Source organism: Mesitornis unicolor, unplaced genomic scaffold (assembly GCF_000695765.1).
Source record: "Mesitornis unicolor isolate BGI_N332 unplaced genomic scaffold, ASM69576v1 scaffold9653, whole genome shotgun sequence".
NCBI lineage: Eukaryota > Metazoa > Chordata > Aves > Mesitornithiformes > Mesitornithidae > Mesitornis > Mesitornis unicolor.
In genome coordinates, this window is record NW_010175320.1 from 99,219 (window position 1) to 109,278 (window position 10,060).

The 10,060-nt window shown below is 40.4% G+C and overlaps 1 protein-coding gene across 1 annotated transcript in view; it reads left to right on the forward strand.

The window, feature by feature from the left end:
• LOC104538218 (actin-binding LIM protein 1-like) overlaps positions 1 to 2,799 on the forward strand; it is a gene marked incomplete at its 3' end in the record, with an annotated part of 62,826 nt that extends 60,027 nt beyond the window's left edge. Inside the window, exons 5-6 of the mRNA XM_010181340.1 lie at positions 1,434 to 1,560; positions 2,706 to 2,799. Coding sequence (XP_010179642.1) covers positions 1,434 to 1,560; positions 2,706 to 2,799 — 221 coding nt within the window. The remainder of the gene's footprint in view (positions 1 to 1,433; positions 1,561 to 2,705) is intronic.
• Between the last annotated feature and the right edge of the window lie 7,261 nt (positions 2,800 to 10,060).

Sequence of the window (10,060 nt, forward strand, 5' to 3'; positions counted from 1 at the left end):
GCATATATTTGGGCCTGTTATCCAAGAGAAAACGTCAGGCCAGTTGGTGTCAAAAGGAGTGTCTCTCCTCTCATTATCAGTTGTGATAATCAACCTGGACTTGTCTATTCACAAGGTATGGTGTTGCTTAGGCTGTATCTGTGAGGAGGCGAAGGTGTTGAGGCTGTACCTGTTCAGGTACTGCTTGAGCAGTGCAGCCATGGAGATCTTTTCCCTGGTGCCTGAGCTTTAACTGCTCAGATTGCTCTGTTCCTGCTGGTCTCAATTTGTTGCTATTTGTTGATGTTTCAGGTGTGTGGAGAGGATGTTACATTCACCAAAGGAACACAGAGTTTGGGGATAATAAAATACGGAGAATCCCTTTTTCCAGACTGGTTCCTCTATGGTTTCCTTGTGTGCCTCAGCTGATGGGCATTCCCTTCCTTTCTGCTCCGTTGGTCTTCCAGGCCTTCCCTCCCCTCAGTCCCCCCGTCCCCTGAGGCTGCACACCGAAGCTGTAGTACAACCCTTGCAGTTCAGCACTGTCTGCCACATCAGTCTCTTCAGATCTTGCCATGTGCTGAATTTCCCCTTACCAGGAAATCTCTTTGCGTTTTTTATGTTTGAATGGAGACGAACGGGAGCTTGGGGCTGAGCCAAAGGTTCCTGATGTGACATAAGAAGCGGTGGCATCCTCTGGCACAGAGCACACTCAGTGCTCCTGGCTTCAGGTTCACATTCTGCCATCAAAGAGTCTTTCAGAATCGCAGTGAAAAGTCAGTGTCGACTACCAAGGTAGTACCAAAATCTCCAAGTGAGAGTCCTTATGCCCATTAGAGACTATGAGAACTACAATTTCTCGCACCCACAGGTGGAGGACATTATGTGCTGCTGTGCAGCATTCACTGCTGTCTTACTGCTGTCACCTTTGCCTTGGACCCTCCCTGAAAAAAGGTTTCACTGCTGAGAGCGCCACTGCCCCTGAGCTCGGTGGACACGTTGGGCTTTGCTGCCACCCAGCGGGGAAGCGCAGCATCCTGATGATGCTCACCCTGCTTATTTAGCTTTCTGTAAGCAGGCAAGATCTCGCTAAAAGCAAAATGGGAAAAAAACCAAACACTGATTGCTTTAGAAGATAGGAACTTTTCTGAGTGACAATTTACATAGCTCATTCCTAGAAAAATCCTATGTTTGTACAGAGCTTGCCTGGCAGTTTTTGAATCATAAACAGCATGAAAACCAGAAGATGTACTTTCTGTCTTCTGCTGAGTGTGTCTATAATGACAAAGATTGACTCTTCATGCAGGACCCCAGAAGTGTCTGAGGAAAGAAAGATGCATCTTTGCATTGCTGTGTCATTCTCTCATTTGGCTACCCAGTGTGGCAATTGCTGAGTGGTTAATGAGGATTTATGAACCAAGCAATTGAAAACACATGTATTTATTTATTTGCAGATTGTGCTGGCTGTGGAAGAGACATAAAAAATGGACAAGCATTGCTAGCTCTGGACAAGCAGTGGCACCTGGGATGCTTTAAGTGCAAGGCCTGTGGGAAGGTCCTAACTGGGGAATACATCAGCAAGTAAGTAACCTCTGCATCTCTTCTGCACTCTTGTCATGAGTTCTTGTTGCCAGTGAAGAAGAGCTTGCAGCAAAGTTCACCTTTTGAAATCTGGTTTTGACCACATTTCCATATACACCAAAATCTTTGTTCCTAGTGAGAGCTGAGTTGGGAAAGGAAACTGAAAAGTGCGACTGAAACCTGGTGTTTAATGATGATAATCTGCATTTATAAATACCAGTATGGAAGGGTTACATCTCCATGTTCCCACAAAGGATTAGGTGAATTCCTGCTTCTGCTTTCTGTGTTAGGCAGGTAAAGCTTTGTGCCATTTTGCTTTCCAACGTGATTTTTGAGGGAAAAAAGTAGGAACCTGTCCATTGCTTGCTTTTGTTAGAGAACAGAGTAAACATGATGAAGTGATTGACCTGACACTGTGTTTCTCATCTCCATATAAGAAACTGATGAACAGAGTTTAGAGTGGAAGGAAGTGTAGACGAAGAGAACAGGGAAAAGTAGTGTAATGATAAAATAGAGGGAATGGAGATACAGTGTCTGTTCCCCTCTTCACGTATATAGCAAAGAGACAAAATAGGGACACAATGTATGTTTCATAAAGCTGTCATTAAGGGATGTATGATATTTGATAAAAAGTAGCATCTGCATTTTCTCAAAAGAAGTTCAGTGTCTGAAAAATGTTCCTAAGCAGACTGGTGTTTCCATTTTTACTGTATGTTCCTTGTTCATAACTATACTTAGAAGTAACTGCTTGTGCTCTTGTGGAGGACTTTTTTGCTGAACTGAACAAAAGCTACCTGTCTATGATAAAGACTGTGATCTCCTCTCATCCCCATGGATGTAGGTTCACTGATTCCCTAGAACTGCATCAGCGTAGGTGCAGAGAGTCCGTTCTAAAGAATGAGATTTACTTCACTGGTTTGTGCTGGATGCCTTTTCTTGATGGGAAATTAAGGAATAATTCCAAGAGGTACTAATGAGAATACAATTTATTTTTTCTTCTACTGCAAAATATTACCCTTGAGTTCCCTTATGTTTGCCTTTTGCTGTGTGTGGGAGTTCCAAACTGAAGACAAGACAAGAGTGTAAGTCATGCTGTAACCTGTTTATTAGAAGTTGGTTTGTAATTTGTGGGTTTTCTTTTTCAGAGATGGTGCTCCTTATTGTGAAAAGGACTACCAAGTTCTTTTTGGAGTCAAATGTGAAGCATGTCACCAGTTCATTACTGGGAAAGTCCTAGAGGTAGGTGCCTTGTAAACTAGAGTGTAAGAATTGGGCCAAAATTCTCATAGGAAAGTTTTGTGGGTTTTTTTTCTGCTGATTTTAGCGCAAATTTGCTAATTTTCAGCAGTATTTCAGTGTTTTAGCCCTGCAGTCATCAAGAATAGTATGAGATAAGGAACTGATTGCACTAGTTTCTATGGATCTGTGGTTTCTATGTTTCTCTTTTAATGGTAATGTGCAAAGTCTATTGCACTCCATATTTTTTGTCAGATTTAATATATTTATAGGTGTAATTTGAATATTGGAATCATCTTTGACAACCGTAAGTTTGCCAAAAGTTACAACGTGAGATTTCTCAAATGAGGCCAGATGACCAGAATTATGCTGGTAAGGTGAGAGGGAGAAATGTGCTTGAGAAGTAAATTATATGTTCAGAAACAAGAAGGCAGAAAACATCTGAACCATCTCTTTTGTTGACTCTTAGTTTGAGTCCTCAGTATTCTCACTGAAACTGGCCAAATCTTTTGAGAGATGTGTATCTTTCGTTGTCAATGCTGCTCTCCATCTCCCTTGGCTGTGACGAGTCCCTTTTGTGCTTTAATCCTTGAACTACGAACAGGTTTCTTTGTGTCGTCAGTGAAGTGTTAAGGCAAAAAAATGCAGAGGACCTTCCTTGTCACACTGTCATTGAGATATGAGGAGGAAAACTGTCATTTCCTTTCCTGGTAGGAAACTCTGGTCAATGGAAAGAACCTGAGCTTGGAGCTCAAGTCTGGATCTGGATTGTGTGGCTTGATTCCAGCTTTAGTGATTTCTTTTAATACTCTACTTTTCCTGGAGGAAAAAGCTTTTGCATAATAAAGTTTGTGGAAGAAATGGGGAACTATGAAGCTAACTTCAGTTACAGGTTTATTTTGTGAAGAAGAAGCTGGAGGTACTGGGTGTTTTACAGTGAATAACAGAAAATAAACCTGAAAGTATTACAGAAATAAAAGCAACTGGAATTTGCTAGTGAATGTCTATTACAGGTTCTCTTCTCTGTGTCTCATTTAGTACAGATAGGACTGTGGCAGCCCTCACATGAGAAGATTCGGGTTTGACGTAAAGTGGTAACAGCTTGTGGTGGTAGTTCTGGAGGTTTCTCTGGTTCAGTATTCAGAATGTTAACCAGGAGGGTAGCTACCAAATGAGGGACTGGGAACACATGTGGACACCCCGTACATTTGTCACGGCATCTACTGGAAGGAAGTACAAATCTTTAATTAGCCAGGCTCTTAGTCTGCCTCCTTTGCAATGTGTGTCTAATTCCTTTGGAGACCCACATAGATAATTAGTGAGAACAGTCTGAGTTTTCCCTTGAGTAGGAAGGCTGTGTCTCTGGCTTTAATCTAGTGGTCTGCTTACCATCTGCTTATCTATTCCCATCTACTGATGAGTTTTTCAGTTAGTACTATGTATTGGTGACACTGTAGTTGTATTCCAGTGTAGGAAGCACTGCAGGAGAGAAGTAATTTGGTTTCTGAGATTGGGAAACATTAAATTATTTTAGATGCATGTGATAGGTGCTCTAACCTACAAGCAATGCAACCTATCCAGAGGCATGGAGAGGAAAATCATAAGAAGTTATTGGAGTCCATGGAGAGCTGGGAAGAAATAAGCTATTCCTATTTGGAGCCTGTTGTGTAGTAGATGTGTGCAGCAAGGCTGCATTCGTATTACTTGTCCTAGCAACGGTGAGAAAGAAACCTAGCTTTTTGAGAGGATCATGAGCTGTATCCTTTCAGAACTGAGTAAGATGAGAATAAGGAAAGTTTAGTTCAACTGAGCTAGGACTTAGCTGTTCATCATAACCTAAGTTCAGGCTATCAGAGAAGTTGTGTCCCAGGCAGAACCTTGATGCAGTCATTTTGGCTCCAGGGTTGCATTCTTACTCCATAGTTCTTAATATCCTGATGGCTGTTTATTACCAGAAGGACAGACAACATTTTGGTGAAGCAATGAAACATGTCCAGCCTCTTGCAAGGATCCCCGTCTTCTAAGAGTCAAAATCAGATAAGAGAGAAAGATTCTTCCAGTTGAGCAAGCCCCTGTGGAATCAGAATATGCTGATGGATTTAAAACAGACCTTGTGAATTATCATTTCAATACATGGAAATATTAAGCTAAATTATTAAGCTAAGTTCTGGATAAGACTAGAAATTTTGCAGGAATATTTGTGACTGATTGTCTGAGGCACAACTCATACCAATACAGTAGAGGGCAGCAGTAGTTCTCAATATGTAATGAAGACCAAACTGAAGCCTATAGAATTTGAATTACTCATATAGTGCAACTCTTTTCTGTTCTGTTTAAATGGCATTTGAATGCTGACTGCTATCTGAAAGGTGTAGGTTGGACAAGTCCTTAGAAACTTTCACCAAAAAAATAGTACTGTGTAGTCAGGGAGGCCATACAGATGTTGGCTTAACTGTGTTACAGTGTATATTAGCAGTCTGGATAGTCCATTAATAGTTCTCCAGGTTTCATCTGGGAATGCAGACACTGACAGGAGAGACATTCAAGCACTTTCTGTCATTAAGTGGTGCTTGAAAAGAGCAGAATATACAGGTGAGCAAGTGACAATCTATAATCAGAGCAATTTATCAGAACCATGGACTACTGTCTTGGCTTGTCCTAGAAACCTTTTACACTGCCAGAGATACACATTTTAAAATGGGCAGTACTAATGCCTCTAAATAAGACTAAAGGAACTAATAAGCCAAAACTTAGGATGAGAAAATCATGTGTCGGCGCATGTGCCACCTTTGGTCAGAAAAGGTGGTCTAAAGGATGAGGTCAGAGCATGACGTTCTCTGGTAACAAGGGAGATGAGAGATAGGAAGCAGCCACATGAATAATGCCATGCAGGCCATGCAGAATAATTCACAGAACAGGATGCCACAGATCAATTAACAATCTCCTTATCCTGTATAGGAATCACCCACAACCTTTTAGTGCACCTGAAGCTTTAATTTAGATAAAGCTTTTGATTCTCACAGGAGGATTTCTGTCTTCCCTCTTTGTTTTCTTTGGCATTGTTTCTTTGCCAAAGTCAGGTATTTTTGTGATTTATATCATGTGGGTTGTTTCTTGTTCTGCTGCCTCTCCTGGGAAGGAAACCACATTCTTGGTGTGAAGTAGCACAGTTATAGGAACTGTCTAGGTAGAGGTCATGGCATCACTGATCAGCCCAAGTTATACCTGCTTAATGTCCACTGGGAAGAAAAAACAAAACACTTTGTATTTTGCCTTTGTTAATAGAAATTGAGGCAATAAATTCACTGATCGGTACTTTTCATTTTGCTTGTCGAAAAAATAATTTGTTATATCACGAACAGAGTACACTAATTTCATCATTTTCATCCGGAGAAATTATTAGAGGAGATTGGAGGATAGTATGCAGTATATGGTATACAAACACTTCCCTCTAATGCATCAGAAGTCATTAGCAGCATGCCATTGTAGCACAGCTTTATTTTCTGCTTATTCTTATTACATGTGGAACAGTCTATAGAAAAACTGAAGGGAAATGAAAGCATGAAACTTAGCTTTGGGTTCACAGAGGTTTCACAGAGGGGTTAATTGGTTTTTCCAGTAAGAGATTAATATTTTTATTTAAAGAGAAATTGAGATATTTTGAAACATTGCACACTTGCAGCTCCTGCTCATTTTTGTCCCTCTATGTCTTAGCACCTCTGAAAAATCAGGCTTTCAGCCTTCTACAATGAGCAGCCAGAAAGAGAAACAGTCACTGCTGATGTGAACCTAAGAGTCTCCATCTCAGAACCTTGCACCCTCAGAAAGGCCTGCCAGAAAGGCCGAGGTCTAAGCTCAAACCTTGAGATTCAAGCCTTGAGAGGATGGGCTCCCTCCAGCCATTCTATAGAGGTCATCCCTCTGCTCAGTTTAGAAATGCATTGCTAGAAAAACAGCACTTATTTTGCAAAAATCCACATACCATGAAGGAACGCTCTTTTTTCTAAGCCATAGATCTAAAAACTTTCAGTAGCCATATAAATATGCAAGAAAATTACCATGTGTGTCAGCTCAGATATTTCTCATATATTATTTGGCACATAACTTTCTGTGACAAATGGTTGCAGATGATAGATGAGTGTATGCCAACTCAGTAATTGTGTTGAATATCCAACGTGAAATAGATAGTGCAACTTTCTTGAGCATACTGGATACTTTAATACTTGAATATTTCAGGATAATGTTGTCAAGGCAACAGAGATCAGTGTTCTTACTTGAGTTTCTCCAGCAGAAAGAAATCTTTATTTATGGAAAATTAGTAATTTCCCATTAACTTCTGTGAAAAATGTTTTTATTGGGCAATAACAGCATAGTGCGACCAAGGACTTTCACACAGACTTTCCACTAAGCTATTGTTTGCATAGCTTCAGGGCTTGCCTATTGTATGGTGCCCATCTGATCCCAGTCCTGTGAATTTCTGTGTACACAAGTGTAACTCCCCAAATCTGACTTCGGCACATACATAGCTATTTGAAAGATGCTGGCCTACATAATTTTTGTCTAATGTGGTTACCATACACATTATAGCTGTTCCTCCAGGGCTTAAATCAGAATACGTTAAAACCGTTAGAAGCTTTACATTGACTTTAGAAAATGATGGCTCATGCCTATATCCATGCATCTAATCTTTGCTTATCTTAAGTGTTTTACAAACTTCTAAGTAGCATGCTTTTAGTTCTGCAGAAAGGAGACATCAGGACAGAAAAAGGTGGATAATTTGCATGAAATCATACAGAAACCCTGAGTATAAGATTCAGGTCTTATGATTTTCACTTCTTTTAGCCATTACTGATATGAATGGGATTTGAGCTCGTGATCTAGACATCAAAATGTATATTTCTACTATCAAATCCCTCAACCATCTCACTGCTCTACCTGTTTATTTTTATAATAGTACTTGCTTAATATTCATGTGCCAATAAAAAGCCACTGTGATTTCTCCTGGCTCTGCGTATCTCGAGTTCCTGTTCTGGTGGGCTGCTGCCTGCCCTGTTTTTGTTTCCTGTGTTTCCACTGGTGAAACTTGCACCCCACCTTGTAAGCAGTGGCCTAAGGCCATTTCAACAGATGGACCTGAAAAGAGAAATGCCAGGGCACCACAAGGCTCCCTTGACTTCAGCCCACAAGGTCAAGTTCTACATGTTTGGTTTTTATATATTGTAATTTATGCTTAGATTCCCCTGATTTTAAAACGGAGTAGTAATATAAGGTGTGGTATTTAATGTGAGGGAGGTTTAGTACTTGTAGGTACTGTTACTTTAATGTGCCAGAATTTAAAAATGTCTCATCTGGGCTGCAACGAACTCAGAGAGATGTCAATTCTGAGACACCTTGGCTTCGAAAGTTAGACATAAATAACAATAATTATGGGGGGAAAATACCGAACAGCAAAAGCCACTGTGGTTTTATAAGGAAACAGTATCCATATTTAAGAGGCAAACAATGTGAGCAAGAAGAGCCTGTAACTTTCTTCAGTGTTGTTTTCAGAACTAGATTTAGACACCTATGCTGTGAGCAGGTCAGAGAAATTTCTGCTGATTCTTTACATGTGGATGACTCTGTTCTAAATAAATAAATAACAAATAAATGACAGTAATAACATTGCTGGTTCCCATACTAACTGCTAATGTTTTATTCAAACAATGCGAGTTTGTGTTGTCCAAGGATGTGCCTTCTGCAATACTTAACCATGCAAGCAACTTTGCTGATGTATTAGTATCCAGATGCTTCAGATGATTAAGTTTCAGAGAATCTTGGTAGCCTATATGTTTAAGTAATTTATTTTGGAGAGGTTTAGGATCATAGCTCATGTGAAAACATCACCCTTCTCTGCAAAGATCCATGCAGTACAGAGTTCAGTTAGGTACTTCAGTACGTTCATGCATCTGGTCCTATGTTCTTATACCACTGTGCTTTCTAAATTGAGGAACTGTGTAGAGAATCTCTTAAAACAGATTTATTTCAAGTACATTCAGGAATGTTACGTGACAGGCTAACATATATTCTTCTGCTCAGTGAAATATTTAGCAAGGCTGTTTTTATAGTGGTTATGCAAGAAGTATCACAAAATGTATAATTTACCAGACTTTAATGATGCAACCTGTACTGGTAATACAGGTTAAGGTGATTTAAAATTTTAAAAACTTTTATAAATGAAGCAATTGATGAACTGAACAAAAACTGATGATACAGTGAATCTGAATGGGTTTGGTTTTCGTGGTACGTTAAAGTTGTGATAAATAACATCCCTGAAGAATGTACTACCATTCTGTTTTCATGTCCTTAGGCATCTGCTGGTTTGGGTGTCTTATAGACTTTGTTCTCAACCAGTACTTCCCAGTCACCACTGTCATCTTCACACACATCTTCTTTGTTTCAAAGTGCAAGGAAAAAGGCTACATAGCACATGAGAAGAGGCAGTGGAGTTTAGTGCATGCTTCGTTAGCTATGTGATTTGCTTTCTTTGTGTTAAATTTTACTGGTGTTACAATAAATGAGAAAACATGAGCACGTTGCCTGAATGTCCCAGCTAAATGAAAAGAAAAAGCAGAAGCACATGCTGTGATTGGTTGCAGTCTCAGACAAGTATATACTGCAGAACAGGGCTTTTTTGATTATGGAAGATACCTGTTGAGAGATCAAACAGGGTCAGCGCACAGGGCCCACTGTAAATTCATCAAATGTTCATAGAGCGTCTGGAGCGTGATCTCACCCAGAGTCTGCAAACAGGACAAAGGGATACACAAACCAGCGTGAGAAGTGGCCCCAGCGCTCTGCCTGCGTTCGTCTGAATTGGACTACAATACAATCTCACTTTAAATAAGTGCTTCTGACAAAACTAGACTAACACCCAGGAGACTGCATAAATTCTTCAGAAGCCATGGATGTAATATTTAATAAATTCCAGAGAAAGAGAGCACTGATTTCATACTCAGCAGACGCCTCTCTCCAAGCAAAAAATGTTCTGAGTTGTATCAACATCAAATAGTGACACACAAGTGTTGAGAAATGGTCCTGCCCCTGCCTGGGCCAGGATACTTCCTCCTTTTCCTTTTTCAGAGTGGGTTGGCCGAGTTACTGCCGGAGTGGGTTTAATGTGCAGGGAGGATTATTTGCTTGTCTCGGTGGGTGTGTGCAGGAGTGCGAGCAGAGTCAGGCTCAGGGCTGGGTGCAGCTACAGCCACTCGGCTGTGAGTGGCTTTTG